The sequence below is a fragment of the Engystomops pustulosus genome, chromosome 7 (assembly GCF_040894005.1).
Source record: "Engystomops pustulosus chromosome 7, aEngPut4.maternal, whole genome shotgun sequence".
Taxonomy (NCBI): Eukaryota; Metazoa; Chordata; class Amphibia; order Anura; family Leptodactylidae; genus Engystomops; species Engystomops pustulosus.
In genome coordinates, this window is record NC_092417.1 from 152,023,947 (window position 1) to 152,047,607 (window position 23,661).

The 23,661-nt window shown below is 42.5% G+C and overlaps 1 protein-coding gene across 3 annotated transcripts in view; it reads right to left on the reverse strand.

Moving 5' to 3' along the window:
- Positions 1-1,461: 1,461 nt before the first annotated feature.
- Positions 1,462-23,661, reverse strand: part of SYVN1 (synoviolin 1) — a 32,770-nt gene continuing 10,570 nt past the window's right edge. Inside the window, exons 1-16 of one of the 3 annotated variants that reach the window (XM_072118304.1) lie at positions 20,865-21,037; positions 17,145-17,300; positions 15,543-15,635; positions 14,680-14,832; positions 13,582-13,630; positions 12,438-12,541; positions 9,860-9,986; positions 8,081-8,180; positions 7,082-7,147; positions 6,483-6,599; positions 6,222-6,391; positions 6,000-6,131; positions 5,795-5,917; positions 5,519-5,705; positions 1,915-2,042; positions 1,462-1,826 (exon numbers count right to left, since the gene is read on the reverse strand). In XM_072118304.1, the coding sequence (XP_071974405.1) occupies positions 1,693-1,826; positions 1,915-2,042; positions 5,519-5,705; positions 5,795-5,917; positions 6,000-6,131; positions 6,222-6,391; positions 6,483-6,599; positions 7,082-7,147; positions 8,081-8,180; positions 9,860-9,986; positions 12,438-12,541; positions 13,582-13,630; positions 14,680-14,832; positions 15,543-15,635; positions 17,145-17,300; positions 20,865-20,873 (1,848 nt within the window). In that variant the 5' untranslated portion in view covers positions 20,874-21,037 and the 3' untranslated portion in view covers positions 1,462-1,692. Of the gene's footprint in view, positions 1,827-1,914; positions 2,043-5,518; positions 5,706-5,794; positions 5,918-5,999; positions 6,132-6,221; positions 6,392-6,482; positions 6,600-7,081; positions 7,148-8,080; positions 8,181-9,859; positions 9,987-12,437; positions 12,542-13,581; positions 13,631-14,679; positions 14,833-15,542; positions 15,636-17,144; positions 17,301-20,506; positions 20,637-20,864; positions 21,038-23,661 lie in introns of those variants that run through there. The other 2 variants (XM_072118305.1, XM_072118306.1) reach the window with 2 other exon arrangements.

A 23,661-nucleotide genomic window follows, 5' to 3' on the forward strand; every position in this document is an offset into this window, starting at 1 on the left:
ATACACTTGCATCCGTCCCCCATATGCTATTAGGCCTTCACTGAGCATAAACTACACTAAGCAGGATAGAAAGATGTTATTTTCTGCAAAAGGATGCCCCCATCCGCCAGTATATGCTATGGATACAATTCAGTGTATATGCCGGGGGCTCTCCAGGCGTATGTATACACTGAAGGTATCCATAGAATATGATGTCAATGTAACCTAAATCGCACAGTGTCTAATGATTTGTGGCTTACTGGTCTCTAACCAAAATCCGACCTGATCTGTAATATACAGGACTGTATATTACCAAGTCACACTCCATTACAATGTTTATATGATTGGCCTCAGGACATACATGAGGCCAACGACCAATTAAATGGCTTTATAAAGGATGAGATCAGTGACAAGCCATTTCCATCCACTCTGTGGGCAGTGTAAATGGCTGACATGTGTATTTGGCCTACAAGAGCTTTATCTATGAGGTTATATTTTGTGATTTATTCATTGGGCGCCTCCAGCAAACTATCAGCGGCACAACTCTAGAACTTTACACATCGCTACATCATTACAGACTCCACTGACGTGTAAGGCCCACTTGTACACGGACATATGCCCATACAGCCGCGTGCACAAGAGAGGAGGGTGAGCACGTCTATGGGGCCGTGAGTTAGTAGTTAGATTACATTACAATCCATGCATCATACATCAAACTTTAACCAGGGACCACAATAGTTAAAGGGGTTGTCAGAGTTCTGAAAAAAAACTAAGGGTGGCCGGGAGGGGGCTGCTTAAAAAAATAAAGTCCTACTTACCTTCCGGTAGCCAGCGCTGCTGTCACTCCGGTCCGGGCGCCATGTAAACAAACATGGCCGCCGGAGCAGCACAGGATTCAGCTTCCGGGCAGACCCGACAACCTTCCGGCCCCCATACACAATGCTGTGAATAGGGACGGGTAGGCGTGGCCGGCCGAAAGCTGAATGCAGTGCTGCTCCGGCGGCCATGTTTGTTTACATGGCGCCCGGACCAGAGCGACAGCAGCGTTGGACACTGGAGGGCAGCGGAAGGTAAGTAGGACTTTATTTTTTTAAGCAGCGCCCTCCCGGCCACCCTTAGTTTTTTTCAGAACTCGGACAACCCCTTTAACAGGTAGGATTGCACCAGGTTCAGACTACAGTGCTCTGGATATGCCATTCATTTGATTTTTTTAGTTTGTACTGTTGCCTCACTCATTGCGGATCCAACTATGGAAAAATAACACATTCCAAAAACATATTCCTATGTTTGGAACCAATGGAAAACCATTCCAAAACATATTCTATTCTTTTGGTGCATAAATGTACATTGAGGATCACATTGCTGGTTCTACTTGGTTCACGTGGGTTTTATTCAGATCCCTTCTATTATTCTGTATGTTCATCTATATAAAAATGTAATTTCGGATTAAATTAAAATTTGTGTAAAGTAAAAACAAACCAGTCCAATATTTAAATTTTACTGAAACAAGTCCAACACATTTAAATGAGGCGGCAAGGTTCCCTCATCTCACAAGCGTTTCCATGAAGAGCCTGAATTGTGTCCTTAAAAAATATATATCTATAGAAGTCCAGGTTAGGTCTCGTCAGGCTCTCATTCAAAAGTCCAAAAGAAGCTCGTCCTCCGATCCGTACACACAGTTCATTTGTGCCATTGAGGTCAGAAGGAAAAGCCTCAGTGAGAATCGGAGGCGCCCGTTTCCAATTTCTGAAGTCTACGTCTTCGGAGCTCTGCAGCGTCTGGTTCTTCTGTTGAAGTTCCGGCTTCGGAATCATTGACAATCTCTTCTATGACGGATTCTTCTGGGGCTGTTACACAAAAGGGATCGTTTTAGGTTAAATAGGAAGTTGCTGCAAAAACATTGACATGCGGTAAGCAAAATGGAGGCATAAGTACCTGGCTGGGAGGAATTGGGGACATCAGAGGGTAGATCCGGAGTAGGCGTTTCCTCAGGCTGAGTAGATGAGACTAGATCTGTGGTGACCACTTCAGTCTGTGTGGAGGGCACAGGGGGGCGGGGAGGTCTGTTGATGGAGAAAAAAAAAATAGAACATAAAAAGATCTAAATCTAATTGAATGGCCTTTCACCATTCCACAGCATAGGAAATCATTTACACCATGTTCATACATAGTAAGCTTATGGCATCCAAAACGTGCAGGTGGAGCAATAGTATAAACTTGTGTCCTACTGCTCCATTCAAAAGTATTGTCAAAATTAATAAGGTGCTCGGGTATCTCCGGCACTCCGACAGCAGATAGTAGTGCCGGAGATAGCAAAGCACTGTGCTCAGCAGTTACTGACAATCTCATAATACTAATAGATCAGCACCAGACATGCTTGACCTGCTGCTCCAACCATTGAAGGAGTTTTCCCACGAAGAAAAGTTAGGTCCTATCCATGGGATAGAGAGCCTAACTTGGTGATCAATAGGGGTCTCAGTGATGAGTCACCCACAGATAGCAAAAACGAGGGGTCTGTTGGACCCCTTGTTGCTCCACAGACTAATGGAATCGACTGCCGCGCATGACTGTTCTGCTCCATTAATCTCTATGGAGCTGATGGAAATTGCTAAGCGCAGCACAGACGGATCGTTTTCTCGATCCGAGGAGGTCTCAGCATTGAGACACCCACTGATCAGCAAGTTAGGCCCTAGCCTAAGGACCTGACTTTTGTTCGTGGGAAAACCCCTTTAATAACAGGACTCCCCATTCTCTAGGATTGCTGGGGTCCTAGTAGCCAGACCCTCACAGATCACCTTGTTATCTTTTATCCGGTCATACAATCCCTTTGCAGCTTTCAAACTGCCCTAAAACTCAGATCATTAGTTATATAGTAGGAAAAGTGGAAAAAATAAAATAAAATTTTTATCATACGAATCAATAATATAGATCTAAAGGAATAGCGCGACTGATAATCCATGTACCAATTACCTAGCGTATGCATTTTCTTACATAACATGGAGAAGACGCTGCCAGTCTCACTGTTTCGCTGCTTTTCTGTTTATAAAAAAAAAAAAAAAAAAAAAAACACAACAAAAACCCCACACCCATATACAGGCGGTCCCCTACTTAAGAACACCCAACTTGCAAAGACCTCTGGATATTGGTAATTTGCTGTACTTTAGTCCTAGGCTACAATAATCAGCTGTAACAGTCACAGGCGTCTGTAATGAAGCTTTAGTGTTATTCCTGGTTCTTATGACAATCCAATTTTTAAAATCCAATTGTCACAGAGACCAAAAAAAAAAAATGTTGACAATGATAAAATATACAGTTCCGACTTACATACAAATTCAACTGAAGAACAAACCTACAGAACCTATCCTGTACGTAACCCGGGGACTGCCTGTATGTATGTATATACACCTAGAAAGAGCATTCTGTTTAATCCGAGGGTGTAGTTTTCACCCCATAACGCCACTGCCCTTTTTCATTTTTGTGTTTCCATTTTTTTCTCCCCAGCCTTAAAAATCCATTACTTTTTTAGTATTCCATGCACAAGGATGTATGTGGCTTGTGTTCTGTGCAACAAATTGTCCTTCCTATACATTGTATTTAATATTACACTCTGTCTACTGGAACGTTAGGGAAAAAAACTAAATTCCAATTGTGGTGAAATTGAGGAAAAACACATTAGTGTCATTTTCTGGTGGGTTTCCATTTTACTGTCACCGTGTGCTCCACGTGACACATTTTATTCTTTGGGTTGATATGATCACGGCCATTTATATAGGTTTTATTAAGTTTTAAAATGAAAACCTTTGGCAGAAATAAAATAAATAAATAAAAATTCAGATTTTGCCCATTTGTAAAGCTAATAACTTTTCCATACTTTGGTGTATGAAGCGGTGTAAGGAGACATTTTTTGCGTGAAATTTTCATGGTTACTAATTTGGGGACTGTAAAATTTTGAATAAAAAGGTTGTATGTTATACAAAATGGCGAAAGAGTGGCGATTCAGACATTTGGGCGCTATTTTCCATTACGGGGGATCACCACCGGAAATAACCATTTTATTTTGGTAGATTTGGCATTTAGGGATGCAGCAATACCCAACAGGTTTATGATTTGACTTATTTTTTATATCAGTTCTAGGAAAAGGGGGTTGATTTGCACTTTCAGTTTTATTTTTTTTAAAAATGACTGTATTTTTAGAACTCATAAGGTTCTTGAACCTTAGGGGGCCTGATGACTCCCACCATATACCACAATACTACTATATTGCAGTAAATGGGGATTTTGCAGTACATCTGTATGGGTCTGTTACTTGCAGATACTGCCTATTGTTTAAAATAAACTCCCAGCTGTCATGGCGATTGTTTGCCGCGCCTTGATGAAGTGATGGGGTGCGATGATTGGAACCTAGATAGCGGCACCCTTGCGCCATCAACATTTAAATGCTCCCACCACCTTTGTTGGTGGCATTTAAATGGTTAACACCCCCAACTGCTGCCAGCACGCATTATGCAGCAAACACACAGTGTGTATAAGGAGGGCTCTTCATACTCCTCCTACTACTGCAAAAGGACGTTCAGGAAAGTCCCAATGTGGGAAGGGGTTAAGCACAAAATTCTATTTTATGCATTTGCAAATTTAAAGTTTATTTGGCTATACAAAATGCCGCCTGCAAGTGCCTCCATTTTTATTACCAAACCCTTTTATGGAGTGTTGCTTTGTTAGCAAGTCAATGCATGCCAGCCCTGTTTGTTAGTTAGCCCCACTCATCAGACTGAAGGCATATGTGGATTAAGTAATGCTCCAGGGTGACCTGTGTGGATCTATACGCAATTATCAAGTGGCCTCCAGGACTGCGGGAATTTTCTCTAAATGATTTAAGCAAAACAGTCCTCTTTGTCTTTTCTGCTCACTTATTAGCCACCCTTTTACTAGACGTGAGCGAGTTCATGAGATCATTAGTGCCGATTTCTTCCAAACAAACTCAATGCTTTTCATTTTAATGAAACTTAAAAAGAGGACCTTTCCTCGCCTCACACATGTGGAGATGGACATGCCCTAATCTAGGGGCTGCTACACAGATTCACAGGCACTTAGAACTGCTGAGATAGCAGTATAGATATCTGACCATTATCATCCTTTCTGCTGTCAGAGAGGAGGGGTTGGAGCAGAGTAGAGGAGTGTGCTGTGATAATCTTCTCTGATATGTAGAAGATTATCATAACACACGCCCCCTCCTAGCTCCTCCTCCCTGACATTGGTCAGATACTGCAACTGATATCTCAGTAATTCAAAGTGCCACCAAATCTGTGTAGTAGCCCCTACAGAATGTCAGAGTGCTAATCCCCTCATGTGTGAGGTGGTGAAAGGTCCTCTTTATATACAACTTATGTTACACTAGAATAGTAACACATACTACTGTATATGAAACATATAATAAAATTGAATGTAATCCGCCACGACAAGTTGCTCTAATTTATGTTCTACAACCATGGTATAGAAGAAGGTTGGGCTACTTGTATTTGAGGTTTCAAATATTTCTTACCCAATGGTTGCCAGCACTGTAAGGTACTGGTTTATCTGTAACATGGCAGCATCTAGAAGTGTATGGATGTTCTGAAGACACTGAAGCCTGGCTTCCAGATTCTGCCTCTCATGACCCTCCATTGCCCTCAACTCCTCATCCGTCATGCCTGCAAAACCAGCAGGAGGCATCGGCATGGGAGGCAAACCTAAGAATATTACAGATAATCAATCATGGCAAAATAGGCATTGCTACATGGTTACACAAAGAGATTGGAACAAAGAAACCTTGCCTTACCAAACGGTGGAAACAGTGGCATTCCCAAAAATGGAGGTGGGAAGGGAAAGCCTGGAAGAGATGTCCCAGCTGATGAATCCGAACCACCGGTGGTAGAGCCATCGCCAGGCCTAGGAGCAGAAGCTGCAATGTACAGAAAATGTCTGCATTGTGGGTCTCCGGGTATAGTTATAGGTTTACAGAGCAGAAACCAGTTATGTCTTACCAGTGGAGCTAGCAGCATTGGCTTCTTCAGAGGCATTGGCTCCAGGAGCCCCAGGGACAGGTGGAAAAGGACCCATCGGTGGCCAAAGTGGAAACATTCCAGGAGGGAAAGGCGGGAGCATTCCTGGAGGAACTGAAAGTGGATGAAAAACATGGCATAAGTATCTAAAGTGCCTGGTAATCTTACAGATATCAACCATCTCGAGCAATGAGTGTGACATACAGTTTGGTGGTGGTGGAATAATTGGAGTCTGTGCAGGGGGTGCGTGTGGCTGCTGGGCAGCGTCAGGCTGATCTGCAGGGGCCGCAGTATGAGTCGGGAGAGAAGCTCTGAGCACATCCATCCGACAAGTGGGACAAGTTTGTTGCCTTTGAAACCAAGAACGCAAACAGCTGGAAGGGAACCAGAAGTCACATTAACATTTAATACAAGCATACATTTTATATAGTATTTGCAGGTAAAGCGTATACATGCTGAACTCACCTGGTGTGGAAGATGTGGTTGCAGGGAAGTCTCTTAGCTCCGGTCACCATCTCTTCCCTGCAGATAATACACACATTGTCCATTGCCTGCAACTCCTCTGGTGTGGCATCTGGATACCTGTAGGTGGCAGGATAAGAAGTCATCATCATTATCATTTGCTTTGTAGCATATACCAAATTATTTATAAAGAGATTCAATACCAAAAAGTATAGAACGGCCCTCAAAATTTTATCAGTTGAGGGCCCAACCTCTGGGACCCTGTATTACAATCACAATGCAGGGGACTTGGCACTCCTAAGGAGGAGGTACAGTCATCCTTATTGTTAGAGCAACCTCTAGGAAACTTAGGGCATATCTTAACAAAAAAGGGGACATACTGCTGCTCCCCTTCAGTTTGCTGATCATTGGGGTTTCTCAGTGAGCTCCTTCTAACGGATGTTAGAGATTTGAGATTTCACAGTTAGGAAACGGATGTGAGATTTTTGACTGTGCATCAAACATAAAATTAATATTTTACGTGTATATACTTATATACTGCAAGTGTAAGCTAAACAGTATTCTTAGGAGAAGTATACTGTAGATATAACCAAGTTACTCACAGGGTGTTCATGTTGCGGATGGCTCTTCTTGACATGATCGCATCAGTGACGGCTTTCTTAAACTGTCTGCAAGGAAATAAAGAGGAGGAGAATGATGATATGGGAAATGTCCTTTTAATCAGGGATATAAGTCACTTTGTACAATTTGCATTTATAATTAGAAAAAAGAAAGGAGAACTCCATTTTAGATTCCTTCATCACGACTATACACAGAGCAATGTAAGGAGATCAGCTCAGTTAAAGCTTTCAAGACATGATAACCAGTCTAATGTCTTATCTAGGCTCCCAATAGCTTCAGCTGGTAAGGAACAGGCATATATAACAGTTCATAATGCTTCTTTTCCACCAAGTTTCTGGATTTGTACCAACAATCCAATGTGGGAACATGACCAACAGCCAATTCTTCCACAGAGCTATAAAGCCCGCTGTGTAGATGTCTCACCCCTGGCTAAGATGAAAGGGACATATCTTGGTAGAAAAGGTCATGGTTTAAAATAAGAAACCAACCACTAAAATTGGGCCACAAAATAGGATTACAGGCAGTCCCGGGGTTACGTACAAGATAGGTTCTTTAGGTTTGTTCTCAAGTTGAATTTGTATGAATGTGTAAGTCAGAACTGTATATTTCTTCATTGATGCAGAATTTTTTTTTGCCCCAGTGACAATTCGATTTTCAAAATTTTGTGCTGGGACCAAGGATTATCAATAAAGCTTCATTACAGACACCTTACAGCATAGGACTAAAGTAACACCCAAAGAGCTTCACCAGAGGTCACATGGGTAGGAGAGGTTTGATTGCTATCTAACAATACACAGGATAGGAGAAAACGCACTGATTGCTGGAGACCCATAGGAGTGTCTGGCTACTGGTGGAAGCAAATATCAATTATTTTTTAAAGGCTCGTAGAAAAAATAAAAAACAGCTAATCTGTTGGACGCCCCCTTTAAATATTTCAGTGTTTGGACACGGCCTTATAACTGTGTAATTAATTCTCTTACCTCATTGCCAGATACATTGGTCGGATTGCAAATAGTGGGAATGTGTGGACTTTTACCATGATGGTCATAAAAGCCATGTACAGCAAAACCTTTATAAAACCTGCGATGGAGAATAGAGAGAGAATTGGTGAGGAACTGTATGAACCGTACTGAGCCTCTAACCCTCATCTCTGCACTGGGGCCAATACCACCACAGCATCTGATACACAAAATGTATAATATTCGCTCACATAGGTAGCATTTATCTGTGGGGGGGTGGGGGTCGCTGGACCAAAACTGCAACTGATGCACGAGGCAGAAAACCTGAGGAGCAGTGCATAAGACAGGGATTTTGGTTTAAATGGGTTTTCTGACAACCCAACATATCTGTAGGACAGGTTCTAATAGGGTTCGCATTGGTAATTAAAACGGTTGTCCCTTCTTCCTTGTTCTTTGCCAACTACTCAATTGTAGTGCTTAACTATACTGCACATGGTGTTCTCAGAAAAATAAAGAGGATTATGGCAAAACTATATAAGCTGTGCCCAAAGGCTCTTTAGATACCGGGGAATGGAGCAGGTTAACTTCTCTGCACTTAAGGGGGGGTTCTGTATTAGAACATTAAGAGTTCATATAGGATATTAATATCACATTGGTGGTGGGGGGATTCGGTCCATTAACAACCCTCCAATTAGCTGTTTAAAGGGGCTATGACACTGTTGATTGTGAATGAGGATGAGTCCATCTGCATGCAAATTGATAGATCCATCAAACTAACATAGGACGTGCCCAGAGTCCTACCCCTACCACCTGTACTAAGAAAACTGCACAAAAAGACATGCTCAAACACTGGAGGGAATTAACTTGGCAAAAATCAAGTCTACTCAGTCCATTGCTATTCAGAAAAGACAAGAGCCAGAATAAGGTATCTGCACATGGTCAGGGTTTGATCAGTATTTGTAAGGCAGAACCAGGAATGATTCAGATACAGATCATTCTATTACACCCCTTCTCCAAGTCCCACTTCTGGTTTCGGGTTACAAATACTGATGCAAAATACTTTTCTAAGAAGCTACATCCTGTTAATTTCTGGCACATTTCTACTGGTTCTTTGTGCAATTCCTTGGGCCAAGTTATACTGAATCCTTTAAGGTGGTTTCACAAACAGTGTAATCCACTTGTGATCAGGAGTCCTGTGTCCCATCCATTGCTGGGATGGGATCCTTGCATCTATGATACAAGTAATCCCTGGTTCCCCATCTGAAGAGTAGTACAGATTCTATAATCAATTACGCTATAGTGCTCCTGCGACTAGATCAATGCCCACATAACGGCCATCTGAATGCACCCGAAGGCTTAGGTGTCTGCTCTGGCTATTTTCTTTTTAGACATATTTTTGGCATAATACCTTTAAAGGAAACCGACAATCACAGATGTACCTAATAAGGTAGACTCAATGGTAGGTTCCTGCTATAATTCTCACACCATAGTGTTTATGTGTAACCATCACATTCAGTAGTTTCAAATAAAATCCTTATCTCAACTCAGGCTACTGTGATCGCGGAGTAGCCCTTACTCCCAACTTCACCGCGAGGCTACTTCATGCCTCCGTAGCCTCTGCCGATCATTTACATATATCAAATATAAGGATTTTATGTGAAAATATAGAATGTGATAGTTACACAAAAACACTATGGGGGTGAGAATTATAGCAGGTACCTACCATCGGATCTACCTTATTAGGTAGGTTTCCTTTAATCAATTCCCTCCACTTGAGTGTTGAGCCGGCGTAGTGCTTACCAGTCAGAAGTTCAGTGTATAACATGTACACGGCTTTATTATCCCATGGGTTCTCACTCTGAAGATCCACAGAATGAAGGACGTATTTTATGAAGACTGTGAGGATCATGGTCATTAGTATGGCATACTGCAAAATTTAGGAGATACATGAAAACAAATTGGAAGATTTTAACAAAATGACACAATTCCATCAATCTGGCATTTGCATACACATTACTGGATTTACAGAACTTCTAGACAAAACAGCAGAAAATCTGGTCATATTATATGTGAAATGATCAATATGATTTGACTTTTGTGCTCACAATAAAAGAATTTAGTTGTTACAGTGTGACATTTTGGGCCAACTCCTTTAACCCATCCACAGGAGATAGCAAAGTGTTGTGTTCCCTGCCTCTAGAAATCCCGGAGGAGAACTACTAGATAGGGTGAGGTTTCCCTGGATCAAGCCTTTCACAACAAGAAACCTAATGTCCAGTGCCTACGTGCAACTTGCTGAGGGCTGGTGTGTGCTTCCCTGCCCAAGGCTACATTCACACATACATACACACTGCACCGTATGCCCATTGCCAGCCAATGGGGGACGTATACCGTATTTTCCGGGCCATTAGGCGCACCGGAATATAAGGCGCAACAGTCCGATGCGCCTTATATATGTAATAATTCCATATATAAGGCGCATCGGACTATAAGGCGCAGGGTCGGGGGCGTGGCGGAGGTCCGGGGGCGGAGCGGAGACCCGACGCCGAGAAGAGACGCGGAACGCGGGGAAGGTGGAGAATGGAATACTTACATAGGTCCCCGCTACCGGAGACAGCAGATCTCCAGCGGGAACTGCAGACCACGCGGCAGAAGTTGTTCGTGCCGCATGGTCTGCAGTTCCCGCTGGAGATCTGCTGTCTCCGGTAGCGTGGACCTATGTAAGTAGGGTCCGCTGCCCTCATATAGGTCGCACCGGACTATAAGGCGCACTTTGGATTTCCAAGGAAATCCAAGGCTTTTAAGTGCGCCTTATAGTCCGGAAAATACGGTATATGGCTGCCTTATATACATCCCCCAACATTTGTGTGAATTCAGCCTAACCCAAGATTTGGGAGGATTTCTGCAAAGCTGTATGGTTGTTGGTGCTCCTCACCTACAATTTCATTGAATAACTAAAAAAAAAAAAAAAAAAAAAACAAAAAAAAAACAACTGTCAAAGTTGGAGTAGCTGAAGTTTCTGTGCAGGACACAGTACAAGAGCTAGAGGAGGGACCTGGTGGGTCTGCAGCTTTGACATTGGGAGACGTCCATCTGCCCTATACTGCACTTCAGCATCGTGGGGGTGAAAAGATTCAGGAAGTCTTCCAGAAAATAGAATATATTTGGAAGTCCATGCTGCAGAGAAACAACCTCTGCTGTGAAAGAGTGGAAGGCATTGTCCAAGAGAGACATGGAGAGAAATATAACGCGAAGTTGGAGGAAGCATCTAACAAGGTAAATAACCAGTGTTCTCTGCAGGCAAACAGTTTGTGCATTGTGCAAAGTTACTTAATTGTTCTATTTATTTATTGGATACATTTCTCTTTCACCTAAAAGTTGTCTGACGGGATAGTAGAATTCCTGGAGTTGCCTTGTGCAAGTCTAACAATCTGCACCATTAAATCTACCAGGGACACTTACTCCTAGATCCAAGCAGTGTGACTGTGATAATCCTCTGATATTTGTTATCCGTGGACTCCATCCTTCTAAAATCAACAACCAGTGTTTTGCATTAAAACGATACAAGACAGCGGGTGAGGAGTTTCCACAAAAACGCATATGCGTTCAGGCCGTGGCGTGTCCCCGTGTGCTTCGATTCCTTGTCTATATGGAGTCAAAGCGCTATGTGTGACAGCACCCTTAAAGTACAACTATGAGCACTACGACTCGTAAAACTGGACACAATGGATTTACAGTCTAAGGCTAAATTCAGAGGAATGTGTGCCCGCCGTACCATAGCACGGCGCGAACACACTGGTGCCGTGGAGAGGAGGAGGGAGTGAGCCCTTCTCCATAGAGAAACATTGCACATGGTGCCATATTCCAGGGGAAAATAGTACATGTCCCATCTCTTCCCTGGCTACGGAACGGTGCCGCACATGTGCTACACCGTACAGATCTATACGGCACTGTGCGCCCATTGCCGGGCTATGAGGGACGTCTGAATGCAGGCTTACATGAATGGCAAAAATTCACATATTGTACATAGTAGTATTGCAATGCGGCTTTCCATAGAAGCAATTCGGAGAACAATTTGTATAAAAATGTGTCCTCCTGGCCAGCCACTGCATCATAGGGATCCTGGGATGAGTAGGGAGGAAAGATCCCCATCATTCATAGTGTTATAAGATAGAACTGTGATATTGAAACAAGGGACATAAGGGGGTGAATCACTCCATTGTTATCAATATGTGATGTCACTGCGGTGCATTTGCTTTATAGTTTATTGATTCACATTGCAATTTATGCCGTTTCAACTTTCATTCCAATGAGATGGGAAGTAGGAATTGCTTGGGCGGTAGTGCATGTGTAGATCTGATAACAAGTAGTAACTTACCTCAAATCCAAATACCAGCTGTACGGAGGCCCCTCTGGTGACCAAACTGTGATATGCATGTGATACAAAGAGTACGTCCAGCACACCCAGCAGAAGCATCAGCGCTACGAGGAATGGACACACGGTAAGTACATATAGTGGAAGCAACAAATACAACTGTGTACAACTGTGATGTGATATCCATTTGGAGATGACTACTGACCACACAACTGTGGTACCCAGCTATACAATTCTATATATAACGAAAACTGTATGCAAATCATAACAGCCGACAGAAAGGGAAGTGATACATCTGGTGGGTTACACATAAGGCTACAGTACTCAGCCTTGCAAATAAAGCAAACAGCAGCACAATATTCTATCCAAAATATTGCCCCTAAAAACAGCAGCGCAGTCATAGACGTTTCTTAGAATAATGTAGTGTGCTGTTCCTCTGTAATCACCCCCCTGGGCACTTTCACATGGCAGTATTCCAATCAGTATTCTACATCAGTATTTGAAAGCCAAAAGCAGCAGATACAGCAGGTCCTTACAAAGTCCTTGTAAGCATTGTCAGCACTCATTGGGGGAAATTTATCAAGCTGCTTAAGAATAGGGCTATATTCACACGACCGTATGGGGGACGTATATACGGCAAAAATCTGTCCCCCATAGACGGCAATAGGCGCACGGCACCATATGGGAGCGGTACGGTTCCCGTAGACTGGAGAAGCATAGGACATGTCCTATCTTTCTCAGGAATATGGCGCCACTATGGAGGCTCACCCCCCCCCCCTCTCCCCGGCGTGGACGTGTGCCCGCCGCTCTACAACTGATTTTCTTGTCATTTGTAGGCTTTTTTTAATAACTTTTTTTTCTTTATAAAACTATTCTATCAAGTTAAAGTCTCACATGTCAAGTAAAAAAATTAAAAAAAACATTTATTTTTGCACAAGTAAAGCGTTTCCAAAGATATGGTCATTTCAAGAAGCGCATAACAGAACTGCAAAAATTGACCTGGACATCCAGGCACCACCGGTCACAAAGGGGTTAATGGTGTCTAACTTTACAGCTCTTATTTTTTATATGGGAAGGCAAATATTTGCTAAAACAGACAATCCCGGAAATGTAACAGAGGATAATCTGCAGAATCCTTGACACTTACCGAGGATACGGAAATGAAACAACCAGGAAATGTTTGGACTGCGCTCCATCTGTAAGAAAACAGAAATATTAACATTCATATAAAAGTGGTCAAATGCATGGCGCTAGTAGCGGACCCGGATATATGTCCAGGTTTGGACTGACCCTCTGGTGAATCCATTGGTGGGGCTTAGGCCCTGCATGAGTTGTGCAGAACCCTCACAGCACATCATACAGATACTATTCAGCATACAGCACCTATGATAACATGGGTAGATTATCTAGGAAATTTCCCAGTTTTTTTTTAGATACTGCAGATGCTTTAGAAGACATATAGTATCTCCCTTGATCTTCAGAATTGTGAATCTTTCTACTAACTAAGGCCTTCTGTATTCCTGGCTCACAGAGCCATCAAAATGTACCATCAAAATCCAGGTTCACTTAATCCAGACACAGTGACTGTGGGAATTGTCTTCTATTTCTTATCCATGGCCTCAATCCTTATAAAATCAAACTTTTATAAATATGATAATGAACCTGAAGGGCTCTGGTGGGCGTTTCCTGAGCCCCTCCATGCTGTGGCTTTACAGCATGTGTCGCTTCCTCCCTCCCCGTGCAAATCCTGCAGCTGCTAGATTACACACATAGAGGTTCATGAACAGACATGTTCTGTATCTACAGCAATGATTGGCCTCTGGCAACACCCCCAGTGTCTTTCCAGGCTAATCAGCATAATTTTAAAGTTGATCTTAGAAGGAAGGAGGCTATGGATGTCAAATAAAAGAAGATTACCACAGTCACAGTGCCTGGATCTATAATGCTTGATTTTTGTAGATTATCTTAAAAGACAAAGGCCAGTCAGCAGGCTACTGACAGGGTTCCCAGGACTAGAACAGTGCAAGGAAAAAGCTAAAAAGCAAGCTATGGAACTTACAAATGGAACTGGATAGCGGAGAGCCCCATGTAATGATTTCAATGGTAGGCCTTAGCACTCCCATTTGACCCTACAGAAAGCTGCACCAATTAAGCCCTATGGTAAGACAGATACACACAAAAAAAAAAACTCATGTTCTTTAAACTACATGAAAAGATGGTAAATGGGAAGATAAATTATTCTTACGAAATCAACACGATCCTCCGCCAACCAGTGGAAACATTTTAGAAACAGCAAAAGAGTAAAGAGGGCCACAAATCTGGGGCTGAAGTCATCCCGAAACACGGTGAAAGCCAGACAGGTCTCTGTGACTGCGTACCACGAGCGCTCCAGGAGATGCTGAGGGCAGGGAGAGACAAGTGACAGCATATTAATGAGCAGGAAAGGCAAATCTGCATGAAATAAAGGGATGGTCCCAATTAGGACTGTGGATGGAGTATAAGCTGCTGATGGGCGGTGCTATGACAAAACAGAGGACTGACCCAACTCCCCTGAGTGAATGGGTTCCCTTCATCGGCAGGGGGTCCCAGGGCTGATCCCCCTGTCACTTGGCAAACTATCCAATACAGAGTTATTCTTGGTTGTATGGGATAGTTATAAAGCCATTACATTACAGTGGACATACCGGTAGAAGTCTGTGTAGTAATCACTACATTATGAACCACTAAATGGACCTTCAAGACCTGAATAATTCATACAATAAGTGGCTTCTTAGCTGGAATCAATATCAATTTTAATGCATTACAAAAATGAAGCAATGATAATTAACCTCTGACCCAAATCAGTAAAAGTGTATAAATCAACAATACTTGCAAAAATAGTTTTTTTTTTTACTTAGATCTTTGATAAACTTAAGCAATTAAAATGGTAACATTGGCAAATCCATGACTTAGTAGCACCAGGGGATTATCTCTATAAGTGGATGTTGTGTAATGCACTGACTATATATGGTCCAATACACATTAATGACATTCACAAAGGTTAATTGTATGATAGGAGTGGGTCCCATACCAGTCTTAAAAATGCGTGACCCCAGACACAAATCTTACCTCCATCTCTGCTGCTCTCAGCTGACCAAAGAACACCTTGCCCATGAACTTTCCCAAGAGGAAGACAAGGACAAAAGCTTGTATATAAAGAACCTAAGGGGAGCAAAAAATATATGCAAGTGAATACATATACTATCCATGTGCTTAATAGAAACTTGGAATCACAAACTAAACATTTTCATGGCAGTTGATGAATGTTGGGCGGGGAAACGCGTCAGGTGTAAATGTCATTGGCATTTTAGGTTCTGTTCACACCGCAGTAGCTTGAAAAACAGTGAACTGTATTTTAGTAGAAGTTATACGACTTCGGCTACATTCACACAACCGTCGGGGGGAGATATACAAGTTCCCCATAGACGGCAATGGCCACACGGAGCGATACACGTGCGGCACTGTACCACTCTGTACACGGGGAAAAGATAGGACATGTCCCATCTTTCCCCGTGTTACAGAGCAGTGCATCTCTATGGAGAGAGGAGGGGTCACCCCTCCTCTTCTCCATCACAGCAAACTTATGCCCGCCACACAATTGATTTTGAGGACATTCACACGACCATCATGAGGACGCATATAAGGCTGCAAGCTAGCGGCTACATGTATGTCCCCATAGCAATAGGCTCCCGAAGGTGGTGAACATGTGCTGTGCGCCCTACAACCCAATAGAGTAAATAAATGAAAATGCAAGGAGCTCCTGTGATGTAGCCAGATCGGCCCAGGGAATTTAGAATAATTTTTATTCTATATTGCCGCGTATGTACTGCGGCGTTATAATTAAAAAAAAAAAAAAAAAAAAAGTCAAACTTTTTAGGATGTCTACCATCTGTAATACTGTTCTGTAAGGATAGGTAATTAAAGGGGTATTCCAGGAATATGAACGTCTGATACAAATACCCATGTTGATATAAATAAATGAAAATAACAAAAATGGAGCTTAAATAGCTTGATTTTATGATTCACAAAATGTTATAACCTCTAAAGTATGCAGTTATCTCCAAGTTGGCCGCCACCGTAAACCACAAGTCCCATGATGCTTTAGTTCTCAGTAACTCCTTCTACCTCTCATGCTCTGCTCCCAGTGATGATGTAACTGCCATCACTGCACATTACCTCAATGATATGACATCTCTCCATATGGCTACATTCACACTGCCGGTGCCCGCTGTAACGTATCACGGTGGGCACACGGCAGTGCCGGCGGAGAGGAGGAGGTGGAGAGCGCCATTCACTCCCGCCCCTCTCCATAGCAATATATGGCGCACGGCGCCGTATTCCAGAGAAAGATAGGACATGTCCTATCTCTCTACGGGGTACTGAGCGGTACGGTGCCGCACATGTACTGCTCCCATTGGGCACCATGAGGCTACAACTGACTACAGCCTAACTAAGTGGTGATCACATGACCTGCAGGTGCTTAAAGGGCCAGCAGCATTTAAATTCTTCATTACAGTCACCAGCATTTTTCTGCTAATATTTTATTTTAAGGACCCATTTGTATATGAATTATGCAGATTCCTGGAATACCCCTTCAATAGTTTTGGTCTGCAAAAACCCCTTTAAGCATCTCAGGCCATCACCTATAAGTATTCCACTGGGTTTACTCACAGCCATACTGGGACTGGACTTGGTCAGATACACAACTGTAGGGTAGAACTGGTGCTTGAGGTAATAAGCGTGGGCCACCACCGCGGCAGTAAGGGCCAGGCTGGCACTCGTCATTACGGCTGTCCTCATCTTGACGGTCAACGGAGGGGCGGGACCCTGTAAAGAATTAGAAATGTAATACTTTATGTACACAACAACCTCCAGAGCCTGGTTATAATACATTTGCCTACAGACCAACCCGGAAGTTGCATGTTGACTGATGCATTTCTAAGATAATCTCTTATGTGCACAAGGTGAGCTCACGTCACTGCCACCAGCAGGTATTCTGTAATCACCAAACATCATAGACTTCACATGTCCGGGTAATAACTAACTAGACTCTTACATGTTCAGCCATGACACTGTGGCTCTTCTTACAGAGGATTCGGATGTGACAGTCACTTCTTTGCTCTGACCACAGAGGGCGCTGTATAATAACTTACAGTTGTTCTTACCCATGTTCTAGCCTCTACCGTACCCAATGGTTGGATGCACCATTTCTCTGTTTGATAATATGGATGACCTATAAAGGGCTGATGATCGGATTGTAGTAGTGCAGTGTAGCTCCCATTATTAGGATAGGTCATCAGTGTCATTAACCTAGAAACCCTTCTTATACACTTTGGAAGGGCACTGGTTCTGGCTCAGTCCATAGTGGATAACAGCTGGTCACCACGGTGCCAGGTGTCACACTCCTATTGGTCAAGTACTAATGACTTCTTCTTAAGTCTGGATAACCCTTTTAAGCCTGCATGGGAACCAGCTATTAGACCACTAAGCTACTAGTACCTACAGGTAGTATATGAAATATCCTTTAAAAAGTAAATTTGCTTTTATGCATTATGAAACAAACATACTTTGAGAATGCTGTAGCTACACTGATGCAGAAACATATCTTGTTTAATCCCTGAACTTAGTGGTTTGCTGAAAAAGATAATTATAAAATTATGATAATGAGGCTCTGTTGCCCAGTCTTCTCACCCTAATTATACACTGCTCCAGCCTTATCCTGTCTAGCATAAGCCGAGAATGATGTAATCACTGTCTTGTCCCTGACAGGCAGAAGTAGTCAATCACCGAACCCTCCGATAAAGCTAACGAACACTGTTGCACCGTACCTTCAGAACGCAGGACCGCAGTCAAAGCGGTCTGGTGTATTCATGAGGGGGAGGGACTAGGAGGCACCAGCCTATGGAGTGGGAGTGGAGGTCGGGGGGAACAATCAGTGCCTCCTTGTTCCGCCCCCTCATGAATACACCAGACTGCTTTGACTGCGGTGCGGCGTAGCAGTGTTTGCTAGCTTTATCAGAGGGTTCCGATAAAGCTAGCATTTTATCACTACTAAAAATTGGGAAACACTTGAAGCTGCTTACTTTAGCAAGCAGCTCATAGTGCGTTTTTTATGGGCGACAGGTCCTCTTTAAAATAATATCAGGATTGTGTTTCTAGTCGGAAGAGAACAGGAGACATCTACTCTTAAAATTATGAGAATTGAAATCTGTATTTAAAAATGCTGATACTATATTAAAGAGGGCGATCTCCTCTTTAATATGACACCAGAATTGTGTTTCTAAATATGACAGTTCTGTAAATATAATTGTGTCAAATTTGACACAATCACCATGTATGTATATATTTGCTATCCGCACAGGCATGTGCAAATAGGACGCACATAACCATATGGCAGTCGTGAAGGGGTTAAGCATCTACACAAACACCACCACAGGTATCGTACATGAATATACACAGCAGTGAGCATCACATCACAATATACCGAAATAAACCCAGCAATCATAAACACCACATTGAAGATACAGAGGCAGCAGCAGAACATACGGATGCAGTAGTTTGCCGTAAAAACACTGGTTTCACTAAAGCATGAAATCCTTGCACCTGCAGGATACATCTGCTAACAGGACAACTCCACATCTAACCACATTGTTTCGATACGTAATAGTCTCACAGGCGGCCTCATCAAAATAAAAAAAATTTCAAAAAAACATTTTACCAGAAATCGAAACAATATTAGAAAATAATCATCAGAACTGTAATAAAAGTATCCATAGCATCTGATATAATAGAGATTATATTTTCTAGACAGATTATCAATCTAAATCAGGATTATCCAAAGAAGTAATTGATCAGCATCAATCAGTAATGGTCAATGTAAATGCACTGACAGACACTTATGTAGCACCTGCCCAATGAGGGACTGTATTCATACTGCTGGTTGGAATAAGGGACATGTGACACCCACCAATCTGGAAGTTGTGGTGGTACCATAAACTGGACTGCTCTACAAGAGGAATAACAGAGTAAGGGCCAGTTCCCATCTGCGTTTTAGCTTACATATAATAATTCCTTTATTTACATAGCGCACACAGATTACGCAGCGCTACACAGAGCTTTGCCAAATAATTAATCAAGGATTTTTTCCCCATTGATGTCAATGGGATTCTGATGGTGTCCATTAGTATCCATTTTTAGATTTTTCAGTTATTTGGGTGGATAGCAAGAATAAATATACAAAAAAAAGAAAGGACGGCTGTAAAATAATGAAAATCAGAAACTAACGAAAAGCAAGCATTGGTTTTAATTAAATGGCTACTTTTCTATCAATGGATTTGTCCAGACATCTTTTTAAATTACAATCCGTATTTTAAATAATACGGAAATTGCAAATGGGAGACCCAAAACGCACATAGGTACTGGCCCTAACAATGTAGTTGGGTGTTACTGTTACTTTGCCAAAGGGGCGTATCTCTATAATCTGAGACTGGCAGCACTTATTGCCTGGACAATGCCAGGCTCTGTGACAGGCAGCCCAAACTTGTAACACCAAGATACCAGCCTGTTAAACTATTTCAAGAAGAATAACAGAAGAACGGAACATTAGAGGTGTAGAAAGCTCAGAAGAGCTACGCCATCCCCCAGACTGAGATGTACACTACCCTGCCAAACCAGATGACCATGATACTTGGATGCTGAACCACTATTGGTAAGACAACCAATGGGTTCTATGCCTGGATTAAAGGGATTGCTCAGAATGTGAAGGGGATATACACACTACACATCAGCACTGCAGCCAGTCATCGGCCTCAGCGGCACAAGACTGATGAGGCCAGTGGTTGCCTGCAGCAGCAATGCATAACCCACTATAATGACAAGAGACATTACTCTGTGTGTGATCATCCTGCAGCCACCCCCTGCACTCTACATCACCAGAATAGATCACATTCCCAAACCCTATTGCCCATCCCATGTGCATCACAGCACTGCAGTAAAGCGCTGCCCCGTGCCCCCGCACATAGAAAAAGCATTACCCCGGCCAGTGACAGATGATCCGCGCTCTTCCCAGCTGTTGCTGTCACTAACACCCCAAAACAGGAAGAGGTTAAGTCAACAGACACCTCACTTCCGGTCGGAATGTTCCACGCGCACAATTCTCAGGGGTGGACACGCCTTTGATTACGAGGTCACTTACCCATTACACAACTTGGCGGGTGTATATTTTGTATGCGAGATATTTATCCCGTGTACCATATAAAGATACACATTTCTGTCCGTTAAACGTTGTCGTAGTTTTCATTAATTTTCCTTTTCTTTCGGAAATGGTATCGTCCCGTCAGTGCCTTACCTGAAAGGAGCGTACCAACTAAAGCATTGATGAGGGGGGGTTACCTGATGCATCAGCGGCAGAGCTGCAGAAGCAGGAAAGTGGCTTTAGTATGTGACAGGATTACGCTGTAGATTGTAAAGATGCCGCCATTTCCTGGGAAGTGGAATAAAACCCTAAATTGGCTCTGCTCTCCTGTCAGGTTTCCTATGAGCCTTGACCGTGGCTGCACATGATTGGTCCGCCTATTAACAGCTGGACCAATAGAAAAAAATATTAAGGATGGAGAAGCTGACGCGGTCTAATAGACGAGGAGATGTTTCCACTGGTTGCTAGGTAGAATAAGGGAAGTGTTACACTAGGTCTCCACACAGTTCTGTATCCATAGTAGATGCAGGGATTGAGCTGAGGTTTCATCATGCAAGAGGTTACCTCACACATTATACAGCAGTGGAAATTAGATAGATTTTGCCTTACAAAAACAACATAAAATAAAACTGTGGCGATACAACGCAGAACACCAGTGAGGGGGAGACATCAAGCTTTGCATTTTAGAAATGCAAACGCCACCGAACAATAAGGGTGATGGCACACGTGGCGTTTTGAACCAGTTTTTGGCCCGTTTTTAAGCAGTCTGTCAAAAAACGCATGCGTTATTGACAGGTTTGACCAGTTATCTTAATCGAAACTCGTTTTTGACAGACTCCTGCGTTTTCAAAGCTTACGAAAAAGGGAAAAAAACCGCCATGTGTCACCGGACTAATGAAATGCTCGTGAATGCGTTTAGAGATGCATTTAACCCCTTAAGGACGCAGGGGTTTTTCGCTCATTTCTCGCTCTCCACCTTCAAAAATCCATAACTTTTTCATTTTTCTGTGTACAGAGCTGTGCAAGGACTTATTTTGTGTGCAACTAATTTTACTTTTTCGTGATGTTATTTATTATAACATGCCAGGTACTGGGAAACTGGAAAAAATTCTAAATGTGGAAAAATGGAAAAAAAAACCCTGCATGTGCATTACGTTCTTGTGGGCTCAGTTTTTTACGACTGTGCACTCCAAATAACACCTCTACTTTATTCTTTGGTTCGGTGCGCTCACGGTGATACCAAATTTAAACAGGTTTTATTGCGTTTTAATACATTTTCAAAAATTAAACGAATGTGTACGAAAAAGAAAAAAAAATCTGACGCTAATAACTTTTTCATACTTTGGGGTACGGAGCGGGGGGAGGTGTATTGTTTTGCGAAATGAGACGACTTTGGGCGCCATTTTCCGTTATGGAGGTCACTGCTGGCTATAACCTTTATTATATTTTGATAAATCAGGGATTTTGGGACGAGGCGATACCTAATGTGTTTGTGATTTTTACAGTTTATTATGTTTTATATCAGTTCTAGGGCAAGGGGGGTGATTTGAATTTTAAATTTTATAATATTTTTTACATTTCTTAAACTTTTTTTTTTCACTATTTCTTAGACCCTCTAGGGTACTTTAACCCTAGCTGGTCTGATCGTTCCTACCATATATTGCAATACTTCTGTATTGCAGTGTGTGGCGTTTTTGCATATGATTCATTACAAAGAGCTACTGGCTCCTTGTAACGAATCGCCTGAAACCATGCAGTCTCGGGCTTAGGCCGTGGTCACAAGTACCGCTAGGCGTCTGTTCATAGCACGACGCTAGCGCCAGGGCCGGCTCCAGGTTTCAGTGGGCCCCTGGGCGAAAGAGCCTCAGTGGGCCCCTAAGCAGTGAAATGTGGTGGCATTAAAAACGCTGAATCTTAAGATACAAATATAGATATACAACATCCCCCCCCATCCCCCACGGCTCCATTTATTAAGTATATACAGCAACCAGGCTCCATTAATTAAGTATATACAGCCCCCTTCTCCATTAATTACGTATATACAGCCCCCCCAGGGTCCATTAGTATACAGCACCCCAGGCTTCATTAATTAAGTATATAAAGCCCTCCAGGCTCCATTAATTAATATACACCCCCCAAGCTCCATTAATTAATATACACCCCCAGGCTCCATTAATTTATAAATATATAACCCCCCCAGGGTCCATTAATTAATATATACCGCCTTGGGGCTTCATTAATTAATATATGACCCCCAGGGTCCATTAATTAATATATACCCCCCCCAGGGTCCATTAATTAATATATACCCCCTTGAGGCTTAATTAATTAATATATACCCCCAGGGTCCATAAATTAATATATACACCCCCCCCCCCAGGGTCTATTAATTAATATATACCCCCTTGAGGCTTCATTAATTAATGTATACCCCCAGGGTCCATTAATTAATATATAACCCCCCCCCCCCAGGGTCCATTAATTAATATATAACCCCCCCCCAGGGTCCATTAATTAATATATACCCCCTTGAGGCTTCATTAATTAATGTATACCCCCAGGGTCCATTAATTAATATATACCTCCTTGAGGCTTCATTAATTAATATATACCCCCAGGGTCCATTAATTAATATATACCTCCTTGAGGCTTCATTAATTAATATATACCCCCAGGGTCCCTTAATTAATATATACCTCCTTGAGGCTTCATTAATTAATATATACCCCCAGGGTCCATTAATTAATATATAACCCCCCCCCCCCCCCGGGTCCATTAATTAATATATACCCCCTTGAGGCTTCATTAATTAATGTATACCCCCAGGGTCCATTAATTAATATATAACTCCTTGAGGCTTCATTAATTAATATATAACCCCCCCCCCCCAGGGTCCATTAATTAATATATAACCCCCCCCCCCCCAGGGTCCATTAATTAATATATACCCCCTTGAGGCTTCATTAATTAATGTATACCCCCAGGGTCCATTAA